General features: G+C 38.5%; 1 protein-coding gene across 1 annotated transcript in view; it reads left to right on the top strand.

Moving 5' to 3' along the window:
- The window catches only part of PCNT (pericentrin), a 94,057-nt gene that overhangs the window by 20,476 nt on the left and 47,700 nt on the right, over nucleotides 1-25,881 (top strand). Inside the window, exons 10-25 of the mRNA XM_065750921.1 lie at nucleotides 1,293-1,351; nucleotides 1,548-1,722; nucleotides 2,656-2,792; nucleotides 3,320-3,431; nucleotides 5,807-6,071; nucleotides 6,350-6,440; nucleotides 7,374-7,590; nucleotides 9,009-9,247; nucleotides 11,532-12,007; nucleotides 13,359-13,935; nucleotides 14,715-14,948; nucleotides 16,719-16,883; nucleotides 19,477-19,623; nucleotides 21,022-21,173; nucleotides 22,101-22,315; nucleotides 22,767-22,978. Coding sequence (XP_065606993.1) covers nucleotides 1,293-1,351; nucleotides 1,548-1,722; nucleotides 2,656-2,792; nucleotides 3,320-3,431; nucleotides 5,807-6,071; nucleotides 6,350-6,440; nucleotides 7,374-7,590; nucleotides 9,009-9,247; nucleotides 11,532-12,007; nucleotides 13,359-13,935; nucleotides 14,715-14,948; nucleotides 16,719-16,883; nucleotides 19,477-19,623; nucleotides 21,022-21,173; nucleotides 22,101-22,315; nucleotides 22,767-22,978 — 3,473 coding nt within the window. The remainder of the gene's footprint in view (nucleotides 1-1,292; nucleotides 1,352-1,547; nucleotides 1,723-2,655; nucleotides 2,793-3,319; nucleotides 3,432-5,806; nucleotides 6,072-6,349; nucleotides 6,441-7,373; nucleotides 7,591-9,008; nucleotides 9,248-11,531; nucleotides 12,008-13,358; nucleotides 13,936-14,714; nucleotides 14,949-16,718; nucleotides 16,884-19,476; nucleotides 19,624-21,021; nucleotides 21,174-22,100; nucleotides 22,316-22,766; nucleotides 22,979-25,881) is intronic.

Genomic DNA, 25,881 nt, shown 5'->3' on the forward strand with positions numbered 1-25,881 from the left:
TTCTGTGTGAGAACCAGGAGGGAAAGCTGCAGCTGTCAGTAATGAGGCCCTGCTGATGGCGCTCCGTGTGCTTTGGGAGTATTTACCCTTTTCCAGATCAGAAAACCTTTTGTGAACTGAATGGTAGGGCTTAAGGAACTTCTGGAGAAAGGTGATGCCTGCAGCAATGTACTAAAGAACTGGTGATACGTTGTTTTTTTTTGTTTGTTTTTTTGACCCAAGAATAAAAGAGCATTACTAATATACAGAACTACTGGCTTAGTGGGATTTTGGAGTATGAGGAGGTCTGAACACAGCTCTCTGGATCAGTGTTATTTATCTGCATTTTGGCACTGTAAGTTGAATGTAACCACTGAGAAGTGCTAGAATGCAAGGATCTGAGGAGGATCCAAAATCAGATGATGTAGGAAAAATGTGAGCACTGTAGATGCTGTTATCTGGAAGGGTAGAGGAAGTTTTCAGTGGTGATTGGACATGACCTCAACTCATCTGAGAACTCATACACTCTTATCTTGTAATGTAGATAAAATTCCTTCCTCTGTCTGATTACTAGTTGGGGAGCTGATGCTACCTTAGTCTCTGGAATCTTATTTCCCAGAATCTCATTTCACACTGAGAAACTTAAAGTAATGTTTTAAGGTAAGGCAACAGTATTGGAAGCTGAGAGAAGGAGACTTTTTTTAGGATTCTTACAGACCTGCAGAGGTACTGATTCAAAATTTATAAGGAAACGAATGAATTGTGAAGCTGTCAGTGAAAATGAAGCAGATGACAGTATCTGTCTTCTATTCTGTTTCCCATGCATTTCTAGAATTACATCTTAATAAAGTTTCCTACTTGCTTCTGTCTGCTACTCTTTTGCTGTGTCTCTAGTGACAGAGATGATTACAACTCTTAGATGTTACACAGTGAAATGCTGCTGTCTAAAATGACAGTGATGGACATTTTAATTTACAAGTTTAGAAAAAGAAGGGTATTTAATATCCCTTTTTAAAGAGTCATATTGTCTGCATGCTTAGTTAGACGTTGCTTTACTAATTCAGCTGTCCTAAGCCTCCAGGCTTGTCTTAACAGTTACAACTGCTAGATATTATCATTTTCTAAAATGAAAGTGAATTACTCTGATATAACAATAGTTTTAGACAGAACCTAGCACATTATGCTGCTGCATGCCTGCCTATTCAAGCTCTAAGTTTGATGCTGAGAATGTTAATTTCATCTATATTTCTTCTTGTCATATAAGCTTAATATTTTATATACATTTATTAATATTAAGTATGTTTATTTCACAGTTGATCAAAGAAAGAAAATAGAATTGGAAATGGAAGAGAAACACATCCAGATATTAGAGGTACAAATTCTGTTCTTTGTAGAGGGGAAAAAAGCCCCTACGACTTCCTGTTATAAACTAGAGCTGGAAGTCCCATGTCTACTATGTATTTATTGTAGTGGACAAGTAATTGATATACCAAGGGGAAGAAAATCCCCACACACCTGAATTTACTAAATGTGTTTGCTTTAATAATGTGCATATATTTCTGTTTTAGACTCTCAAAAGGGACTGGGATTTGGAGTCTGAGACGCGTTTAAATTACACATGTGAGGAGCTGTCTAAAAAACATCAGGCTGAAATAGCAGAGCTGCAGAAAACTCTGGAAATGGAGTTAGAAAAAGTCAAAGCAGAGCTGGGACTTCTTTCTCTTGAGAAGGAACAATATGAAAGTAGGTGCCATGGTCTGGAAAGCAAGTTTCTTTATCAAACAATAGCAAAGCTATCCATATAAAAAAGCGAATACAAAATATATACATGTAGGTTTGTGGCATGAGACTACTGCAAACAGGAACTAAGTGAGAAATGTTGTTTAAAGCTCACCTAACAGCATTGAATTTTGACTTGCGCTAGTCAGTTTGAGAAGTGAAGGGTGGCCTTTCTTGTGTACCATGGGCTCTCACTGTGGTTTGGATGGCCTTTGGCTGCTGTGAGGACATATTTCTAGAAATAGCTTATTCTCCCCAGCCTGCACTGACTTTGCTAGGTTTTTGTGAACCCATATCTGTAAAGTTTGTTCTTTGAGGATGACATGAATCTCTTTCAGAACACCGAGACTGAAAAACAATCAGTTTTGGATATTTTCGGGCAGACCAAGATTTGTTGGCCAAATGAAGTAAAAGCAAGTTTACAAGGTTCAGAGAGTGCTCATCACTGAGGCATGGCACAAACCTCCCTAGTCCTTCCTAATCATCTCCTACTTCTTGCTACTGGGTGTAGTTGTAGGAGAAATTTTGTGTTTGTAGGTCATGAAGAAATGTTTGATTAAGTAAATGAGCATTCTGAACTAGAAGCACTCTTTTCTATGCAGAGATCAGGTGCTCCTCTGGCACTGCTGTTTGGTTACCTCTTGGCTAACAGTGTGATACATAGAGCTAGGTAGTGCTGCATGGAGATGTTAGACTTCGAAAACCTTTCAAGATTTGTAGTGATCTGGAAGTATTGACATCTTTACTGAGAAGGCTCTTATTGTTGTGAATCCTACAAGAAATGTTGTAAGCCAGTGTCCTGGTCTGGACCCATGCTTTCCCATTTTAGTCACAGTTGTACAGGTTGTTACTAGACAGCCAGGTTCATGGTGTAACAGAACTCATTTTTTATTTTAGTGAAATGCATAGACTTGGAGAAACAGCACCAGTTCGCAATCACAACATTAACTCAACAATTACAGTTTGAGCATAACCAACTCCTAGAAAATATGAAGATAGAAAGCCAGGAAAAGGAACAGAATCTGCAGAGAGAGGTAAAGAGGAGTTCTTTGCATTGCATAGTTGATTACTGTGTGTGTAAACTAGACCATATATTCTGTTATCGTGTTAGTATTTGGGTAACTGTTTGTGTTTAGGGGTTTTAATGAAAAAGTGATGCACATTCATAAAGTAGATAAGATACTCTGGGACTTTCTAACTTTCTAACTAAAAATCTTCTGAATGCAACTGCTGCTCTGCAGTGTGGTTCCATTCCTTCCTCTGTGTTAATATACTTGATTTTTCTGATTTCTGGGTTTCTTGTTTTATCAAGTTAATACTTCATTCTTGCTAGTGGTGATAAGTGTGGCATCAGGAGGGAGCAAATCCCTCTTTTAACCTACTTAAGCACTAGTTAAGCACTACTCAGTACCTCAGGAAGCCTGGGTCAGGATTTGTACGTTTTGGTGTTACTAATGTTTCCATCTTGTTCTGATATAACTGCCTATGTTGCATATAAAAAGAAGGCATTGGAAAAAAAATGTTTTTCATAAAATATTATTATTAAATTCATTTTTGATAGCTTGAAAAACTTCAGGTTATGCACGAAGAATTCAAGGCTCGATCACAAGAAGAAGTCAAGCAGCTTTGGTCTCAACTTGACAGTACCCGAGCAAATCGGCAGGAGTTAAGTGGTATGCTCAAAATTGATGCATTTTATTTTATTCCATCTTGGCCCTATGGTTGTTCATATTATTGGTGTGGAAGGATTTGGATTGCGTACCGGAAATGAGTTGCTAGGTCACTGGTATGTAAAGTGAATTGCACCCTAGTGATGGGGTGTGTGATGGGTTTTATGAAGTGGGAGGTGAGTCACTGTTGAATGTCTGATTGGTTCTGCAATGTCAGAAAATGTGCTGTAGCTTACTCCTGTTTTCCATTCCCTTCTCTGCTTCAACCTGTGTACACTAAAGATGTTTATAGAAAGCCAAACTTTTTTCACTGCAACTTCAAAGTTGTCATGTACTTAAAAAAGGAGAAAATGCTGGTCAATGGACTAAGATTCTGCTTTTTTTATTCAGTAAGGGGTTGTAAGTTCAATTGAAAAAACTTACCTTTTAAGATCACCAGTTTATGACTTGGAGAAGTTTGTTGTAGCTGTGAGGATTCTTTTTTTCATGTGGTGATAATTAATAGGTTACTCTTAAAAGAAAAAGCAGAAATATTTCAAAACCACGTGTGTAGGGTGAATAACCCAAAAGAATAGTACCCACAGAAAATAACGAAGGTGGATGGTGTATTTTGTATAGCTTATCCAGATGGTATAAAGACAACCAGTAAAGAAGGAGAGGCTCACTCAGGACTCCACATGGGAGGGATCTCCAACAAGAGATCTTTCCCCAGTGGTGGTCAGCCCTTAAATGGGATCTGGGAGAGGTGGAGCCAGACTCCACCCCTTCTGGTCACACAGGTGCATTGCCTTCACCTGTGCTCCTGCAGCTGACTCAGTGCTCACCTCAGGTGATCCATCAGTGGTTCAGGCTGTGATTCAGCAGTTCCCATACGCATGTGATAACATTAAATCTTAAAGTAAAAATTGCTTTTTTTTTCATTCTCTGTTTTGTAGTGAGTTAAGTGCTTTTCATTGTTACTCAAACTGGAGATGTGCCATCTTCTGAAACACTTTTGATTTTTAAATATAGAAGAACTCCAGGTTGAAGATATTTCACGTACAGCAAATGTATAATAAATGAAAAAGTAAATTTTTAAGAATTAAAAAAGCTAGGCAGCATGATTTTAACTTTGATTTTGTATGTTGCCTTTGTAGATTGTATCATTAGATGGCATTCATATACTCGTTTAGCCTAAGCATATTACATTGTCTTTTGTTTTAACTGTAGTTTTATGCCATTTGTTTTAAGTATCATTTTTTGGGCTAACTGGAGAAGTTGTGGATACATTATCACTGGCGGTGTTTGAGCCCACACTGGGTGGTGCTGTGGTCTGATTCCTGCCCTGGTAGTTTGCAACTATGCTCATAGCAGGGGGTTGCAACTAAATGATCTTTGAGGTCCCTTCCAATCAAGCCATTCTATGACTCTATATGATTCTATGAAAATTTCTGATGTTTTACTGTAAGCAGCTTTTGAAGTATAATTGGATTTTGTGAAGGTGTATTTTTTTGGTTGTATGTTCATACCACTCCATAGAATTTTTTTGAATTCTTACATCCCATCTCTGTAGTCCTAATCTTATTAACCCTTCAAATTTCTTTCCATGTGTCTAATCACTGACATTGCTGTTTCTTGTACCCTTTCTGTTTTTCGTTCATGTTGCTTGAGGTGATGAGTCAGTCTGGTTGAGGATGGAAGCCCATGTTCCAGATGAGGATATGTTTCCTGGAGGGGCTTTTAAAGGTGTTTGGTTTTACATTGCTTTTCTCCACTGAAGTAATCGTGAATTTGAATTGGTTTGAGGACTTACTGTGGTGGATCCAAAGCATAGCAGCTGGATGATTGCATTTAGAAGTTGTCTCAGATTTAAAAATGACATTTCACTACAAAGTTATCAAATGCTTTCCTTTGTTAATTTCACACCAGTAGATGTTGCTGGTTAGGCAAAACCTACCAATGCAAGATTGGAATTCCCTTGCCTATGCCGTTAGTGTTCTCACTAATCCTGGCTTTTCACTCGATTTCTCTGATCCCTCTGTGTGACAACTGTTGCCTTAAGCAGATGTAAGCAGCGTACTTAATGCTCTTACTCTTCGTGTTTGCTGTGAGAAGTGTGTGTTACATTTTTTCTTTTTTTTTCCTTCATGAAGTGCAGTTCTATATTCAGTTGATCTTGTGTGGATTCGTGAGCTCTTACATCACCATCACCTAGGAAGTTAAGCCATTTGGAGAACTACTTTTATTCTTTCTTATGCTTTTTGTCCTTTTTCTACCTTAGCTTTACCTACAGCTTGTGGAACAACATTTTACAACTATTTCAAGAACTAAGATATGGCCAGTTTTCATCTGTAGTTGTATTCTCTTGAGTATTTAGATTGTTTTTATCTCCACTCCAGAGCTAAAAGAGCAGCTCATGGCTCGCGCATCACAGGTGGAAGAAATAGAGCATTTAAAACAGAAATTTGAAGAGCAGCGTCAGCAAACAAAAAGTGAGCATGAGACTGAATTAGAACAACTGAGAATCTACTTTGAAAGAAAGTTAAGAGTCACTGAGGAAAACTACAGAGAAGAAGTGACTTTGCTGCATCAGAGACTGCAGGAACTGAAAGAATATTCCGTATCAGAGGTGGATGTGAGTCATGATGAAGCAGGGAATATCAGGTATCTGGTCTTTTTCTGTTCATCTTGTGTTGTAATGGAGTGCTTCCATTTGTTTCTCTAAAAGGTATTGTAAATATGTTGGGATGGGGACTGTGGGATTTATATTAGTTAGGAACCTAGCAGTGGTAGTCATGAATGTGGGGAGTACTTTCCCATGTAGCTATTACAATTGCTCTATGCCTACTTTTCATACTGCACTGTAAGTAAGCAATCCATTTAACCTATTTTGTGATGCACGATGCAATCTTGAACTTTAAAAACTTACTTCTCTTCCTCAGTTCTTCTGTCACAGTTTTTGGAGAGACTGTTGAGAAAGAGAGAAAAGACATTTTCCTTGATCAGCTGAATCAACAGTCGGAGCAACATAAGGTAGGATTTTTGAGATATTTGAAGCACACACAACTTATAAAAAAAATTGATGTCTTATTCCCAGCTCTTAGCAAAGGGTTAGTTATATTTGTGACATTTACTAAGGCCTGATTATTATCACATGTCCCGTGTCTGATAAGGAATGAGCTCTTACTAATTTCTTCCTCATAAGTGGATATTTCAAAACATTTCTTTTCTCTAGATGCTCGGTAATTTTGCCTCTTACTGCTGTCTATTCTAAGTGGCTACATTAATTTGATCTCGCCTGTTTGCATATATGTTTTTGTTATTTTAAGATACTAACTTGTTTGATCAATTTGTTTGAAGTTGAGTCATAGTCAAGGAGAATTTTCATATTTTGGTTTTAGATTTTTTTTTTTAATTAGCTATAAAAATAATAGTATTTTTTAATGATGAGATGACAAGTAGACAAGACATACAGAAGACAGCCTGAACTCAGTTTCATTAGTAAATGACACCAAAAAAAGACAGTTATAAAATAATGAGAAAAAATAATGAGTTATAAAATAAATAAGAAAAGTATGTATCATGCTTTTTTTTTTTTTTTTTTCACATCTCATTCTGTTCCTGTTCCCTTTCATGTAGAGGAGGAGTGTCTACGGTGTTGAGGGTTGATGGTTTCTCCACTTAGATGCTTGTGGGACTTTCCTCTCTATTATACTTTCAATGAGGTCCTGAAATTCTGCTCTGTCTTGTTGCACGATATCAGAATGTATAAACCTGGAGGGGCTCTGCCACTGTAGTTAACAGATGGAGTGGAAGGAGCTGAGAAGAATTAGGATTTTTGTAAACCAGATGTATACATGTCAAGCACACACTTTTTAGTGGAATTAATTTAGTGTTCTCCCTGGAAGAATCTCATTATGATTTCCTCAAAGGTGAAGATGTCTTTTTCGTTCGTTTCTTACACAGGAAGAAATTGCCTGTTTGCAAGTACAACTTAAAGAAGATCACAGACACGAGTTAGATTCCTTAAAATCTTCCCTTGCCCTTCAGTATAAAGGAGACCTACTGAAAATGAAGATGGACCTTTCAGACAAGTATATAGCAGAAATAGAGGAAGTGAAAAGAAAGCATTCCTTAGAACTTGAGCAGCTCCGTGCCAAACTTTCGGAAGAACATATCAGAGGTGAGATAACCTGACAGATTGAGAAGTAAAATGCCAAGCTGATTGTGTGGATTACACCTCATCTTAAAAAGGTTATCTGATGAAATTAACTTTTTATTGCTTTACTTTACAGAAAACACTTAAAACATGTTCATCACTGGTATTGAGCACTTTGCTTTTTGACTTTTATGAGGAAATTGAGTTGCTCTTCTAAAGATTTGTTGACCTGACAGTGTTTTTTCTTTAATAATGCCTACTACAACTGAGGAACAGTAGCTAAAAGGAGTTAGTCAAGTTTTGGTTCTTGATGGCTAGAATGCCAGTCTAATTCCTGAATTAACACTAAAACTTTCTTTGAAAGTTTTTATGTGGCATGTTTAATGACTGTCATATTTGGATGAAGTAATCCATTTTTCAGTCCATTCTACAGAGTATGAGTTTGTTTTGTGGACTTGATAGCACTCTGTTCATTTGACTTCAGTATTTTTTTTTCCTCCTGTGTTTTCCACTAGTTTTTGTGTATATATTGGTGTGAATTTTTTGAACGAAGAGGGAAGTACTTATGTGGAGCAGGTTTTGTAATAGCTAGTTATTGCTTTAGAACTAAGGATAAAACTCCTTTTACAGCTAAATTTAATGGGGCTTCTTTCTGGTCAGTTTTATGTAATTTCTTAACAGTTACTGTTTTCCTTGACAAATGCATTCTTGTAATTTGTATAAATATGCTGACTTATATGAATTCAATATGAATCAATATGAAATGCATGTGTTCAGTATGAAATGCACGTGTTGTTGAGGTGCAGGTGAAGAACAGTAGTAATTCTTGTTTCTTTATCTGTAATCTCTTTCTGGGAGCATGGTATGATACACAAATATTTGAACTTATTGTCCAAACTTTGCAGTTAGCTATATAACGTGTAAATATAACTATATTGCACTGTATGTTGGTTAAAAGTATCAGTGCAGCTCCTTTGATTTGCAGTTGTACTTGTATTAAATTTTATTTATTTTTTAACTGCTACTGGACTGTACAAACTACTGTTGAATTAGAATGTCTAGTGTTTTCTCCCACTGGCTTTTTGGAAATATTTATCTAAATAGTGCATAGAAAAAATAACTTCCTTAAATCTGCCATTGTATTATCTTAAAGGAAAGTCAGAGCCTATGGCTGTGCTAATAAAAGGGAAGTCCTGCTGCAGATTTTATGATCCTCTATTTATGTCAATCCTGATAAATTTTGACAGTGATGGTAATGCAGAACAGAGCACTAATCACTGTGGGAAGTGATACAGGTTGGGCTGGTAGTGGGATTACTGCTAAAGGGCATCGCTGACAACATTCAGCTTTAGTGCCATACATTAATAAGACCGAAAATCTAGCAAGTAATTTCACTGTTCTTTTGTTTGATTTTGTGTTTTTTTGTTTGTTTTTTCCCACAGAAATCACTAAGTTGCGCCTACAGAGTGCTCAAAATGCAGCATGTCAAGTTGAAATGGAGGTGGCCAAGCGAGTATCTGTGCTGGAGGAAGAACACAAAGTTAAGCTCTCTCTCCTCCACTCTGAGGAACAGCAGATTGCAGAGCTTTCAGAAGAGATAAAGCGTTTAAAGGAAGAGATAACTAAACAAAAAGACTTCTTTGTGCAGAATGAAAAGCATCTGAAAGAGCAAATGGAACAGGTAGTCCATGTTACTGTGCTGTTTGTATAGAGCAGAGCAAGCACAGATGTGCTAGGGAGGCCAGGGGAAAATACACAAGGCACTTATTTTTATACTTACATTAGCTTCAAGTTTAAATGGAATTGCATGGATGCACTTTAATATTGGAATGCAAGTCTGTAGTTCAGAGCATGTTAGTGTTAAATACTTAAAAGTTCAGGCAGTGTGGTAGGGGAAGAGTACTTCAAGAGTTGATCCTGTCCATCTTTTCATTAAAATGAGTCAAACTTATGCACACAACTTCCAATACAGGTATGTATAAAAGTTCATCATCCTGCATATCTCCCTGCTGCAGTTTGTGGAGCAGCACCTCATAGCTGTAAGTGATGCAGTTGTGTACTGTGATGTGTCATGCAGTAATGTGGACTTGAACAAAAAGTGATGTAGCAGATGGAGAAAACCTTTCTTCTGACTGGGTCCCCTTGAGGCAGTTTCTGGTTTTGATCAGACTATTTTCTGAAAAAAAAAAAAAGCCACAAATAATTTTTCAGACCAGATTTTTGGGGAAGAAAATAGAGTAGGACAACAGATTTCCTGTTTTCATTTTGCTCTGGCTCTTTGATGGTTAAAGCTTAATGAGACTGAGAATCATAAAATCACTTAGGTTGCAAAAGACTTACAAGATCAGGTTCAGTCATGTCCTGACCTACTGAGTCCTGTCACTAAACCATATCCCTCAGTGCCACTTCCACACATCTTGTAACTGCCTCTCAGGAGGGGGACTCCACCATTTCCTTAAGCAGTCCATCCAATGCTTAACCACCGTCTTAGTGAGGAATCTCTTCCTGATGTCCAATCTAAACTACCCTTGGCATAATTTGGGACTGTTTCCTCATGTCTTAGCACTTTTCACCTGATAAAAGAGACTGACACATTTCTTGCTTCAGCCTCCTCTCAAATGGTTGTAGGGAGTGATGAGGTCTCCTGTCAGCCTCCTCCAGACTAAACAACCTCAGTTACCACACCTGCTCTTCATAAGTCTTGTTTTCTGCTTCCCTCACCAACTTGTTTGCTATTCTCTGTATGTGCTCCATCAACTCAGTATCCTTCCTGTAGAGAGGGGCCCAAAACTGAATGCAACTTTTGAGGTGTGTTCTCACTAGGGCTGCGTGCAAGGGGACAGTTACCTTCCTGATCTGGCTGGCCACAGTATTCCTTATACAAGCCTTTGGTCTTTGCCATACAGTTCCTCTTCTGGCTCATGTTCAGATAGCTGTTGACCAGTACCTCTTCTCTACTGGACAATGTTCCAGCCACTCATCCTCAAGCCTGTACTGCTGCATGGGGTTGTTGTGACTCAAGTGGTACCCAGCACTTACCTTTTTTGAATGTCTTGCAGTTGGTTTAGCCTATCCTGATCCCTCTGCAAAGTCTTCCTAATCTCGAGCAGGTCAATTGTCTTGATAACACTATCTGAGGGTGGATTTGGTCCCATCATCAAGACAATTGATGTGCATTTTGTTTGTCTTCTGGTCTTTGCCTCTCAGAAGTGGAGTGAATTGTCTCTCAATTTCTGTTGCTTCAAAAAATGTTTTCATGGATTGTGTGTTCATCTGCTTGTTTCATTCTTGCTTTTCTGCCTCCTCATTTAGATTGTAGCATAAAGGGATGCTTAAGTACTTCTTCAAAACAAATCTTCAAAGTGAAAGCTGAAGAAAAAATATTATTTCGTATGTCAGTTTTATTTGTTCTTTTATTAGCTTTGCATGTTGTTTCCTTATTTTACTGTTTACATGCTTACCACCCTTGTGGTTTTTAGGGTCTTTACTGCCTTTTGTCATTCAGCAGTTACTTGGTGCTTTGGTTTCTGTTTTTGTGCTACATATGTTTTATGTTGCTTTTTGCTACATACAAGAACTATCCTTGTAATGAACTTCAGTGGAGTGTGTGAAATATCACTACAATGCAAAGGAGAGAAGCTTAGAAGAAATTTTAAATGATGATCAATATCAGTACCTTTTAAGTTGAACTCCTGAAACAAAGAAAAGTGTCCACAAGGGGAAACAACAAAGAATACTAATTTATTTTGCTGTATTTCTTTTTTTCTCTTCTTTTCCCTTCTCCAATTAATTCTTAAAAGTGAGCTGAATTCAAGTCAGAATAAATTTATTCCCCAGCCTTACTTTTGTTCAGAAGGATGAATTGGATGTGAGAATTGAATCTCTCTGAAGACCTTAAATGCCTGAGAAGGTTCACTGCAGGCACTTCAATGCACTTCATGCATTTTTAATAACTGTGTTCACAGGTAAAACTTAAAATTGCTGAGGATCACAAGAATGAATTAAAGGAAGCCAGGGAAGAAGTCCAGAAAATAGAGACTATGTACAAAGAAAAAGAGAAGAAATGGAAATGTGAAAGTGAAGACCAGAGAATCCAAGCAGAAGAGAAATTATCATTGTTGCACGCAGAACTACAAAATAGATTGGAGTATGAGAAGCAGAATTTACAGAAGGAGTTTGAACTTCGTGAAACTCAAATGAATCAGCTCCAAGATCACCAAGCTGCCAAAATTGTAGAATTAGAGAAGTTGGTGAAAGAACAGCAAAACAACTTGCAACAACTAGAGGACAGCCTTGCAGTTGCACAGGCTGCACAGAAGTCTCAGGAGCAATATGACAGTGACCTGCAAGCAGCCAAAGTACTTATGACAGAAGAAATGGAAAAGGCCAAGCTTTCTCTGCAGGAAGAGTGTGCACGGAAACTTATGGAAGCACAAAACAAGTAAGTCTTGAGTATTTGAGCATTTTCACTTGCTGGGAGTGATTAGTCATTGAGCCAGTCATCATTGCTACTTTTTTCTTATTTTGAAATTAGTGAGTGGCAGTGAGGTAGGCTTGTCTCTTGATGGCACCAGTTTACTTTTTTATGTAAAGCTACCAAGGTATAATAAGGGTGTCCACTATTACATCTAGTCTAGGAATTAAATGAAGTGTAACTTGGTTCTCCCTCTTAACAGTTAAGAATTCAACACAGCCTGTATTCTAATCTTGGAGGACAAAAAGTGTACACAACATATGGGTGGAAAAATTCTTGAAATATTAAGATGAAACTATTCAAATGAATTTGAGCAACTCTTTCCTGGCAAATGGGACTCTTGTTATCCACTGAGTGATAAGGATTATGAACCATATATGGTGTTCTTCATTAAAATAAGTTCTGGTTACAAATGAAGGTTCTAAATGCTTGGGTCTGCTTCTCTATTATCTTACTCCCCATTCTTTCTTTTATTATATTGAAAGAAGTCTTCAAACAGATATGTTTGTACTTGCATACATTACTTAAAATTTATCCCTTCTGTCCTCCTCAGATACGTGCTTATAGAACAAGATTGGAGAAATAATTACAGTAAGAAAATGCTGAAACCAGGAACTTAGCCTTTAAATAACCAGTTACTTTTTAGTTACTGGTGCCTGCATAAAAGAATGCTGTAGTTAATGATTACTGCAAATTGCAGCATTTCAGATACTGTGTCTTCAGTGAACTTCTAAGTAGACCTCAGAAAAGACCTCAGAAAGTTACCATCAGTTTGGAGAAGTCCCTCAGTATCCCTCATGTGCTTCCACAGTGGATTTAAGTCTTGGTCTAAACCAGATGCATTTAAAAATATTTCTTATGACTATTTACTTGCAGGCAACACACTTGAAATGTAGACATTGTACATAACTGTGTTCCAGATCCTCTCATACAACATTTGCTCAAACTGGTTTTGATACTCGTTTTGTTTTTCTGGGCTCTTTGTCAGTGTTACTTTTCTGTGCTACACTATCAATGGGTTTTAAATGAGATAGAGAGAACAAGGTTTGCATGTTACTCTGTATTAGTAGAAATGTAATAGGAGTTCAAATTTAGCTGGATGTGACCAAATGACATTCCCTGGACGATGTGATGTGGCACTGAAATCATTTTTGTGGTTTGCTTTGAATTAGTTCTATATTAGAAGCATAAAGTGAAGTAATGGAGGATAAGTAAAGCCTTGTTCTTGTTCTTTGCTATTTGTTACTTATTTATTTATTATTTCAACAAAAAGTGCTTTTTTGACAACATTCTCTTAACTCTGTTGGAAATTATTTAGGTTTATGGAGGAACACAAAGTTATGACTCAGAAATTCACAACTGAGCAAGAGATTCTTCTCCAGGAGCTGAAGAAGAGACATGCTGAAGAGCTAGAACTCCAAAGTCAGCAGCTACATGAGAAGCATAAGCAGAAAACTTTATCTTTGACAGCTGAGTTTCAGAGGAAGCACCAAGCTGAAATTAAGGCACTTAAATCTACGCTAGAAAGTAAACAGCAAATTCAGCTTGAAGCTATTGTTGCTGAACTTCAGACAAAGCATCAAGCACAGATTGATGAGCTAGAGGCTAAACAGTTATCAAACCTGGATTCCTTGGAGTCATCCTACCTATCTGAAATTCAGAATATAAGAGATGAACATACGCAAGTTCTTGAGAAGCTACAGCTGCATCACACAGAGCAGCTCAGTGAAAAGGATAAAATGAATCAAGCATCCCTGGCTCAGGAGATAGAGATATTGAAATTAAAGCATGCTGAGGAACTTCAGCTAGCACAAAATAAATTGAAAATTGAGCTAGCTGCTGTGCATATGGAAAAACTTAAAATTATGGCTATGGAAGCAGAAGAAGCTCATAAGGTGAGTCAAAAAGAAAAATTACTGTAGCAAGTGAAATTTCATGTTGTATTAAGCCTGTGCAAGTGTGAGAAACTGTGGAAATTTGTGGGATCGCTCTTGTTCTTTGGGTATATTTTCTACAGCGTCTTCGGTGCCAACACTAAATCCTGTGTAGCTATATTGCGTGTTGAAATAGGAAAGTGAAGGTGAAAATGAAGCTCTTTAAGAGATTGGGTGTGTGAAAAAATGTACCAGAAATGTTGCAAGTCAAAGTCAAAATCAAGTTATGGAGGCTTGGCCCTGCAGAGGGCTGTAATGTGTTTTCTTGTGGTGCATGTAGTTTTTTTTCTTTTTGTTTTGTTTTGTTTGTATTTCCTCACCATGCCTACCCTGTAAACAATGATTTAATGGGGTTTCTGCGTCTGCAGAGACTCAGAGGAAGGTCTTGTGGCAAATAAGGTATTTTTTTTCTGTCCTGTCTGCTAACTAATCCTAAGTCTGCATTTGAATTGTTCTTCAGTGTAAAGAGTTCTACAAATAAAAAAATTAATATTGTGTCTATGGGGAGTTCTATCACAGACAGGGTAAAAAGTAAGGACTTTACAAAACTATTACTAGATGGAATGAAGTTTCATCTATACAGAGATTTCAATTAGACAGAGCATGTATACTTTTTATGAGGCAACATTGCTCATGCTTACTTCTACTTTGATACAGAGCGCATGCATTTTAACAGTGGGTTACAAAAATATTTGTACTTTATTTTTACCCTTTTTTGTTTCAAATTAATGCTTAATCAGGATGATTTGAAAGCAGCTCTACAAAATCAGAGAAGTTTGCTGGAAGAAGAAAACAGACTCGCCTTGGATATATTACGTGAGGAAGTAGTGCATATGGAGGAAAACCATAGAAAAGCACTGCAAGAACTTCAGGATCTTCACGAGGCAGAAATTAAGAAGCATAAGGAAGAATACTCTAAGGAGCTGGAAAAGGAATTGGAGAAACTAAGAGCACAGCATGAACGTGAACAAGAGGTCAGAATGTTGCCCAAGATAAGCCATAGTTTCAAATGGATTAACTTCAATTTTATGAACTTTAGAAATAAGGCTATATATATATATATATATATATATATATATATATATATATATATTCTGGATTTCTTGCAGTGGTGCCAAATGATAAGAAGGGCCAAAGTTAACATTTTCCAGCCTTGCTTTATCTAGGGATAAGTATTTCTATATGTGCATTAGCCTTATTTTTTTTTATTTAAATCCTTGTTTATAGTTTTCCCTTTCTACTTTTTATTGGACACTTGCTTTCCTTTGAGTTCCTGTTCTTTTTTAATTCTAGACTGTAAAGCTCTTGAAGAATTAATAGGTAATAATTCAGATTACTCTTTGTGGAAAGTACTTGTTCACTTTAAGCTTTTATTGGTGAGCAACTTTGCTATGTACTTTCTTAGTGAAATTATAGTGCATAATACTTTTTCAAATGTGCTTTCTCAGTAAAATTTGAAAATTTTCTTTGTTGCCCTTAAGGCTTTACTATTTCTTCTTCCTGGAAATGTTTGCATATAAGCTTAATGAAGTCTACAAGGCATATAAACTCATAAGGAAGGCTAAAATTCAGTCATAAACATAATTATTTTTAAGTATTGAATGGAAGAATACTTTTTTATTGAGTGTTGATATGAGGAGTTGCAAATGATGAAGATATTCACTTTTCTGTAGTATATATTATGCTTGTAAATTAGAAGTCACAAACACTAACTTTATCCATTGCAACCTAACAATATAAGGTACGTTGTAATATAACTTTTTCATTTAATAATTTGTAAATGATATAGTATGGTAAGTAACTCCCTGATCCCTGCAACACTTTTGTATTACTTTGTGCACTTCACAAAAATAAGTGTTGCTTTGAGGAGACCCCTTTTCTTGGTGTTCTTAGAGATTGTCAGGCTGTTGAGCTGGTAGCAGTTCCCAGTTGGCCACTGTGAATTACACTCTCTCAACTTTTGGAAGAAAAGCCTTCCTGGGAAATTAGTTTTGTTGTTAAGTGGGAAATTATTTTCATTATTAATGTCTTAGGCTCTCAATCCTAGAAACAGGACTTCACTCTATGAATAGAGTAACTCTTCTTAGAGAGTGCAGTAGGAGACGTGTGTGAAGGTCTTTCTGGTATTTTTGGTGGATTTCCTTGTTTGAAATAAAGTCATTCATGAGATAACATTAAAGACAGACACCTAACGATTAATCCTATTTACAGCAAAAGAAATCTTGTCTTAATAAGATATGCTCTTTTTGTGTTTTTTTCCCACTTTTTTTCCTCTTTTTAAATTTTTTTCTTAATGGAATTACGGAATAGCTTGGGATGGAGAGAACTTTAACCCCATCCAGTCCCAACCCCTGCTGTGGACAGGGTCACTTTCCACCAGATTAGGTTGCCCAGGGCCCCATTTAGCTTTCCTTGAGCTCTGAGAGATGGTGTACTCACAGATCCTCTGGGCAGCCTGGACTTCACCATCCCCTGAGTAAAGAATTTCTTCCTAACATCTAATCTTGATCTATTTGCTATTAGTTAAAGCTATCACCCCTTGTTCTATCACTACACTCCCTGACTGAGTCCCTCTCCAGCTTTCTTATAGTTTCCATTAAGGTACTGGAAGGCCAAAATAAGGTCTCTTTCAGCTTATGGTGAAAGAGGCTTTAGTAGTCTGTGATTGTTTGCTTTTAGGTTTTTTTTTAATCTTAATTATAACACTGTGTTTAAAATATTCTATATTACTTCCTTATCTTCAGATGTATGCTTCTGCATCAGCCTCTGAAGTAGAAACTGTGAGGACAGCTCTTCTGTCTCAGTTTGAGGCAGCAAAAATGAAGCAGCAGCTACAGTTCCAGGAAGAGATTGAGCTGTTGAAGTGTCAGTCAGAAGTACTCCTTGAACAGCAAATTGCACAGCTGAAGGTAGGTAGAGTTTTATTAAAATCAACTTAGAAGTATGTACTAGTAGCTTATTTTTCTGAAAATGAAGAATTGTGCCAATCAGCTTCCTTGCTTTTTTCCACCTAAGCAGAAAACTGACATGAAATCTGATAGAAATCTGGTGCTTCTTTTTAGTTATTCAAAGTTCCTTTGTATAATCTGACATGCCCTTAGTGAATGCACTGCTTCTGGGAAGTATAAGCAAACTGCATCAATGACTTTGATAAGCAGCTGTTCTGGTTGAGGAAATTCTTACACTTTGAGCCTGTTCATTTCCCTCTTGCTAATAGCTAGGCACTCTACTGTTTGAATTTGGAATCTTAGATGGACATGGCTCCCCTGCCTCACTCAGCCTTGCAGATTCTAAGTGGTGTTTGTACTGTTATTTCCAAATGCCAGTGTTGCTCTTGGTTTTACCTGTGATGACAGTCCTCATGGTGTCATACAGCAGAATACAGTCATCAGCTAAAGAGGTGATGATGGAAGACTTATTCTCCTCAGCAGAAGGTTCTTCCACAAAGGGTTTGGGGCAGTGTAGATGACTGCTTATGTTCTGCTTCATGCTCTGAAGTCTGATTTTATCCCTTGAGGAAAAAGCTGTTTTCTTAACTTAACCAAACAACGTACTCTGGAATGTGTTAGTGTTCATAGATCAACTTGCATATGATTCAGGGCATCCTCAGCATGTTTGCTGATGACACCAAGCTGAGAGGTGCAGTTGATACAGTAGAAGAGAGGGATGACATCCAAGGGGATCTTGATAAACTTGCAAGGTGGGCTTGTGAAGATGATGAGGTTCAGCAAAGCAAAGGTGCAAGGCTTTGCACTTGGGTTGAGATAATCCCAGATTTGTGTAAAAAAATAAAAAATAAAAAATGGGAGAACTCCTTGAGAGTAGTCCTACTGAGAAGGGCTTGGTGGTTCTAGATCTAGATTAGTTTGATTTGTCAGTTGCTAATCTGAATACTAGCAAACAGTGTGTGCTTGCAGCCTGGAAGGCCAGTGGTGTCCTAAGTTCCATTGGGAGAGGGGTGACCAGCAGGGCAGGGGAGGTGATTGTCCCCCACTGTTCTGCCCTTGTGAGGTCCCAGCTGGAGTAGAGCCTCCAAATATGGATCTTCCACAGGAAAACTGTGGAGCTGTTGCAGAGGGTCCAGAGTAGGGCTGGGACACCTCTCCTATGAAGAAAGGTTGAGGCAGCTGGGCTTGTTCAGCCTGGAGAAGAGAAGGCTGCAAGGAGACCTCATTGTGGCCTTCCAGTATTTCAAGAGAGTTTAGAATCAACTTTATATGTGGGTAGATAGTGATAGGACAAGGGGGAATGGCTTTAAAGTGAAGGAGGGGAGATTTAGTATAGAAGGTTTTTTTTATTGAGAGAATGGTGAGGTGCTAGACAATGTCACAGTTTTATCTCTAGATCTATGTCCATGACAAGGGGCCAGCAGACCCCCAAGCCCACCGGCCCAAAATGAGGGGGTGAGGGAACAAATGGAAAAGGAAAAACAAAAAAAACAGTGGTAACAATCTGAGGAGGAAAACAAACTTAGTTTATTAATTATAGTAGCAAAGATATGAGTTAATTGGGTTTGAATCGAATACATCAAATAAATGAGTTTCTGAAAACCAAAATTCTTACTCTGATCCACTAGGAGCAAAGAGAGAGTCTTGCGATTTCCAGTCAGTTTTTTTTCTTTTTCCTCTCCCTGTAAGATAAATAAGAAAAATAGCAAAGTCTTCTGAGACCCATGGTTCATGCATCTCTTCTGGGACTGGAGCTGCAACATTAACTTCTTAAGTCACAGTGCACTGCATGATGTTATGATGTGATGGAATACTGATAATCAACCACAAAACCATGACGAACGGGTTACTGAGAGAAGTGGATGCCCCATCCCTTGAAGCATTTAAGGCCAGGCTGGATGGGGCCCTCAGCAATCTATCTAGTATTTGATCTGGCAGCTGGCAGCCCTGTCTGTGGCAGGGGATTTGGAGCTTGACGATCCTTAAGCTCCATTCCAACCTAAGCCATTCTATGATTCAGTGTTTTATTTATACAGTAAGCACTTCTCATTCTCCTTCTGAGTGTTGCAGGATTACTTATAGCCTCTTCATGATGGAATCCTAGGGCCTTATTTCACCTCCCTTATTTGCTGGTACAGCAGTGGGACATGTCTAGAGCAGATATGTTCCTCTGAGGTAAATGAGATCCAATTTAATTGCTTCTAGATGATTTATCCATTTTCAGTTTGTTCTTGTAAGTCACTCTTCCTGCATGGAAGTCTGTGATGTGCATGTTGTGATCGTGCAGTTGCCTCTGTCCGTTATTTTCTGTTCCTTGTTACAGTCTCAACAATTTGAAATGACAAAGATCTTAGCAAACACATTAATGAAGTTCATTTAACAATCATAATTTTGGCATAATTTTGTTGATTAGGGGTGTGAAGTTATTGCTAATTAAACTGAGAAATAAGACTGAATATAGTTTAAAAAAAAGGTGAGTACTTATGTGAAGGGAGATGTTGTTTTTCTCTCTTCCCTCTCTTTGTGTAATTCAAATTTTATGTCATTTATGCAGGATGAATTTGAAGCTGAAAAAACAGCATTAATACATGACCAGGAGCAGGTGTTAATTGCAGAGAGGGAGAAGGCACAGGATGCTTACCAAAAGGAGAAGGAGACATTATCAGTGCAGCTACAGGAAAAAGCAGCAAGGATTATCCAGGTGTGTGGAAAATATTTCAGCTCTTCTTTTATACAGTGCTTTCATCTTTCTCAAGGTACACACAGACTGTGTGTAATTCTGGTGGTTGCTAGTTTTCAAGGTGTATAGTGTACAGTAGACTCTCAATATGATGGTCTCTTAGCTAGAGTGCTGTAAATGTCACAAGGAAATTAAAACTGGACAGTAGCTTGAAAACTGCCCTTTTATAAGAGAAGGTCAAATGTTTACCACTTTTTCTATGTACTGATGCTATCTGTACTTATTGCATTTTTTTCCCTAGAAAATAGTGCTCTGGCTTTTGATAGACCATCAGACCTATAATTTGGAGGTACATAGGACAGGTAAATGGGAAATATTGCTCCAGAAGTAGCAAAGAGAATATTCATTTGCTAAACAGAACAAAGTTTTATGCCTCCTGTAAAACAAATCTCTTGATAACTTAGATTGCGCAGAGATCTTAAGATATGGAGGAAAAGCATGGAGAATTGTGTTTATCTTAATTAGGAAACTTGTAGTTTTTTTTAATAATCAGAATAATAACTTTGAGTTTTCAAAGTAGAAATTATTAATATTTTTTATCTTCACTTGTGTTTCAGAAGGCTGTGATCAAAATGTAAATTTGGTATACTGGAATAGTCTGTTAGGCTTTTATGGCTCGTAGGAAGTTGGGAAGTGGTAGTAATAGCATTATGATTTTCACCTGAAAAGCATGCATTCTTGTTTTCCTGATGTTCATGCATGATTTCATGAGAAGTAAGAAAGTTGTCAGGGGAGTCATCTTTCCTGACAGTCTCTTCCTGAATTTGTATCTTGTCACTTTGTATCTTGTACTCATTTTGGCAGCCTAATTTGTGAGTTAAGGATGTATGTACACATTCATATAGGTACTTATTTACTCTTAATGGAATAAAGATTCCCTATGAATAGAAATGTAAGGAGATGAGACATTTTCTAGAGAAGTCTTTTCCATACACAGATTGTAAAGGAAAGAAGTGCCTGAGATTGATCGTAGTCTGTTAGGCTGCTATTCAGGTTTGTGTGCTAGTGTCAAAATGTGTGCCTTCGTCATTGCTTTGCATTTTTAAGGCATGAACAGCAAAAATAAACGGAAGCATGACAAACTTTTTATAAGCTTTTGTATTGCTTCTGTGCACTGAGTCTGAATGCAAATGAGACAGCTCCTTGAAATAAAGTGTACATCAGAGAAGGTGATTGAAAGGAAAACATCCCATTTTTAGTCTTTGTTCTGTCCTTTATTTCTACTTCTTTTGGAAGCAAGTTTGCATTGCAGAGGTGATTATGTGAATATACAGAAACTAATAGAGGGTAAGAAGTAAGTTCATAGTCTATACAAAGCGATCATCTTTGTCTTTTTCATTGTTATTTCATTTTCCACAGCTGGAAGAGAGAGTAGAATCTTTAAATCGTGAAATACAGGAGACCAACTGTGAACTGGAGACACTCATAGAGCGACGGGACAGAGAGAACCAAGAAGGGGGGAATTTGGTAGCCATGTTGAGATCTGATATTGAGCAGTCCAAAGATGAAAGGTTTGTCTGTCTTGGATTATATACTGCTTAGTGGATGTCTTTTATTTTTCTCATTTTTTATAAATAAAATAATTAAATTAAGCCAGCTCAAAATAACAGAGTAAGATGATAGTATTGGCTTTATTTGCGAGCACGATTGACTTCTGTTGTTAATAATCTATCTGATATGGAGAGCATGTTGTTTTTTTTTTTTGTTTCCCTCGCCCTGCAGTCTCTTGTAGTCTGATGGAGAATTTAGTGTTTTGGCATCACCACTGTCTATAATCCTGGCAAAAGCTAGGGAGGTGCTCTGTACCCTATGAACTAACTTTTTAGTGCAGTTTAGATTAGTTGGATTTGTTATTTGAACGTGCAGGTCAGAGACAGGTTATCATGTTGAACAATACTCCAGAAGAATTCCTTTTCCACACTTTTAAACAAACAAAAAAACTAGCTTACTGTTTAGTGGATCTGTGCCTGGGCTTAGTGAAGCTTCTATCCCATTGCTTGGCTTCCTGTAGGATATTGAAGGACGATAGACCATTTGTTCTTGGCTGTTCTATGCCTGACTTGGATATTTCTCCTATTTGTTCGAACTTTAATGAGCAACTGTAGCAGGAATTGTTCAGTATTACATGCCTCAGAAGTAGTATTAATATTTTCTTCAAATTAAATTATTTTGATGTCACAGATAATAAACATGTTCTCCCTGCTGATGCTTCCGTATATGGAGAAAACAGTTTATTTTGCTGAGCCTGCATCTGTGTATTGTTTTTTCCTGTTGTTGATGTTTTCTTTGTTTTTTTTCTTTTCGTGAATTATCTGAATCTTCATTACTGATAATCATTCAGCAATGACAAGGTTTCTGTCTTAGTCTGTCAGGTTTTCAGTATGTTTGAAGTCTCTAAGCACACACAGTCTGCAATGTTCCACGTGCTTCTGTTCTAGGAAGAAAATGCAGGACTCATATCAGTGTCTTTTGAAGTGGCTTATGGAGCTGGTGAAGGCCACAATTGCTATTGAGGATCTTATCTGTAGCAAGATTGGTCTTTGCCTCGATAACACTATGGCTTCTGCAGATTCTGTGGAAAGTCACAGTATTATGGAAGAACTAGGATTCGCACAATACTTCAAAGCTGAAGAAAAGCATCACCTAGAGAAAGGTGAGTGCAAGTTTATGTAACTGGATATAGTCAGTTCATATTCTTGAATAATGGCTTTTGATTTTGTATTACATGGAGGAAGCTCTGAATAGGGATCTCTTGTTGCAATGTTTTTTGTCTGTTTCCAAGTTTTTCCACACTTTCAGAGTATCAGCATGTCTTAATTTTTAGTAGTGAAAATACTAACCTGTGACTTGATAAGACTGAATGGATAATAAGAGCAGGAAAGCTTAACTTGACAGACTTCAGTTCTTGATGTACAAGCCTATTTCTAGGCATTGCAAAAGACCGTATTAATTTGTAAACATCAAATAGCTCAGCATTGATAAGTTTTTTCACCTTGTAATATATCTTCAGGGTTAAGCAGTGTTGCTGTCTGATGTCAGTTGTTATGTGAGTGACCGGTTCTGTGACTGGTTTCTGTGCATTTAAGCAGCTTGTTTGTTTTCAGTAGATGAACTGCTTGATGAAACTCTCACAGAACACAGCCAGCAGTCTCCGGTGTCTGAAGAGCAGTATGAGTTGAGCCAGTACTTACACGAAAGCGTTTTTACGAAGCCAGAAATGGCATTTGAAAATGAAGAAATGATACTGAAAATTTGTCATCGTTTGCGCACTGCAGTGGAAAGACTTCTGGAACTGGTTACAGAATCAAATAAGCAAGTAAGATAATGTCTTTGTCTGTATAGAAGCATAATTGCTCTGAAAATGTGAACTCTGTGTTAGGGCTTGTACACATAGCACAGATAGGACTGGCTGCCACAAGGAAAAATATCTCACCATATCCTTAGACTAATTCTAAGTAACGTGAGGCTTGTGCATCACTTGCTTCTTGTAATGGATAATTTGGCCTTTATTTGAATAATTCTTGTGAGACTTAAGTCTTTTCTTTTCACAGCAAATCCTGCGTTAAGGAGACAACCTTAGTTACCTTAAGAAAATTTAAACTAGAATTTTAGGTGTGTTTGCCAACTTCTGGAGAACAGAATGAAGTGTGATAAAACCTCTCATAAAACGAACATCAGTGCTTCTTCAACATGGATAAAGAAGTTAAAGAAAATTCAGTCCCATTTTAAAATGTGTTAGGAATATGTAGATCACAGAATCATAGAATCATTAACATTGGAAAAGACCAGCAAGATCTAGCCCAACCGTCCACCTACCACCAATGTTGCCCTCTAAACCATATTCCAGAGTACTTCATCTACACATGTCTTGAACGCTTCCAGAGACAGTGACTCAGCCACCTCCCTGGACAGCTGTCTCTAGTGCCTGACCACTTTTCTGGAGTTGTTGATCGACACCCGGAGATCCTTTTCTTCTCCACAGTCTTCCTGCCACCCTTCAACAGGCCTGTGGTATTCCCTGGGATTTTTGTGACCAAAGTGTGGGACTTGGCACTTGGTCTTGCTATCTTCACCCCAATGGCCCCAGCAATCCAGCTTGTCCAGATCCTTCTGTATCCTACCCTCAGGCATATTGACACTTGCTGCCAACTTGTCCTCTACGGACTTACTGAGGATGCTCTCAATCCCTTCATCCAGATCATTAATAAAGATACTAAACAGGACAGGCTCCAGTACCAACCCCTGGAGAGTACCACTTGTGACTGAACACCAGCTGGATGTAACTCTATTCACCACCACACTCTGGGCCTGACCCTCTAGTAGGTTCTTTTCCCAGCAGAGAGTGTGCCTGTACAGGCCATCTGCTGCCAGCTTCCCCAAGAGACTACTGTGAGGGACAGAGTCAAAGGATTTGTTGAAGTCTAGGTAGACTCTGTCAACAGCCTTTCCCTCATCTTACAGATGGATCATCTGGTCATAGAAGGAGATGGACTTGATCAAGCAGGAACTGCCTTTTATGAACCCATGATGGCCTGGCATGATTTCCCCAGCTGAACACATGTTGTGTGATTGCATTCAGGATGACCTGAGTTTTCCTGGCACTGAGGTCGAGCTGACAGGCGTGTAGTTCCCCAGATCCTTTTTATGACCCTTCTTGTAGGTGGGAGACACATTGGCAAGCATCCAGTCTTCTGAGAATGCTGATATGGGGTGGAAAGTGGCTAGCTCCCTCAGCACCCTGGGGTGGATCTCATCTTGTCCCCACGGACTTGCAGCATTCCACGTGGAGTAGTAGGTCTCTGTTTCAACCTGAACTGTGAAGGATTTATTCACAGAATCACATAATTGTAGGAGTTGGAAGGGACCTCTAGAGATCATTGTCTCTGTCCAACCTCCCTGCCAGAGCAGGCTCCACTAGACCTAGGTTGCACAGGTAGGTGTCCAGGTGGGTCTTGAATGTCTCCAGAGAAGGAGACTCCACCACCTCTCTGTGCAGCTGTGCCTGTACTCTCTCACCGTCACTGTGAAGAAGTTACCACACACATTTGTGCCGAACTTCCTATGCATCAGTTTGTGGCTATTTCCCCTTGTCCTATTGACACACACTGCTGGAAAGAGTCCAGCCTTGTCCCTTTGCCTCCTGCTCCTTAAATATTTATAGCTGCGGATCAGATCCCCTCTGAGTCTTCTTTTCTCAAGGTTGAGCAGCCCCAAGTCTCTCAGCCTTTCTTCATAAGGAAGGTGTTCTATGCCCTTTATCATCTTTTTAGCCCTCTGCTGGACTCTTTCCTGGAGATCCCTGTCTTTTTGTACCAGGAAGTCCAGAACTGGACACAGGTGAGGCCTCACCAGGTCCGAGTAGAAGGGGAAGATCACCTCCCTTGACCTGTTGGCTACACTCTTTTTAATGCACCCCAGAACGCCATTGGCCTTCTTGGCCACCAGGGCACACTGCTGGCTCATGGCCAGCCTGTCATCCACCAGGACACCCAGGTCCCTCTCCTCAGATCTCCTCTTCAGCAGCTCATCCCATAACCTGTACCAGTGTGTGCAGCTATTCCTCCCTAGGTGCAAGACTCTACATTTGCTTTTGTTAAACCTCATCTGGTTGCTCTCTGCCCAACTCTCCAGCCTGTGCAGGTCTCACTGAATGGCAGCACAGCCTTGAGGTGTGTCAGCTGTTCCTCCCAGCTTTGTATCATCAGCAAACTTTCTGGGGTGGACTCTATTCCCTCATCAAGGTCACTGATGAGGATGTTGAACAGGACCTGACCCAGCATAGATCCCTGAGGAACTCCACTAAGTACAGGCCTCCAATTCAACTCTGCACCGCCAATCACAACCCTCTATGCTCTAATTCTGCTCCCCATTGCAGATTTTCAGGTCAGAGGGTAGAGTACCCCGAGGATAATTAGTCTGACTTTTAAAGACAGATGTAAAGAAAGGATTGAGAACCTCAGCTTTTTCCTTATCCTCACTGGTCACGTTCCCTGGTATATCCAGTAAAGTCTGGAGATTCTCCTTAGCCCTCCTCTTACTGTTGATATATTTGTAAGTTTATCTGTTGTTCTCGTTAATTACAGTGGCCAGGTTGAATTCAAGTTCAGCTTTTGCCTTACTCATTTTCTCCCTGTACATTCTAACAACTTCTTTGTACTCTCTCTGAGTTGCCCATCCTTTCTGCCACAGGAGGTAGACTGTTTCTCCCAGAGTCTCAGC

The sequence above is a fragment of the Cyrtonyx montezumae genome, unplaced genomic scaffold (assembly GCF_038088225.1).
Source record: "Cyrtonyx montezumae isolate F1298 unplaced genomic scaffold, pur_monq_1.0 scaffold_7, whole genome shotgun sequence".
NCBI classification, from domain to species: Eukaryota; Metazoa; Chordata; class Aves; order Galliformes; family Odontophoridae; genus Cyrtonyx; species Cyrtonyx montezumae.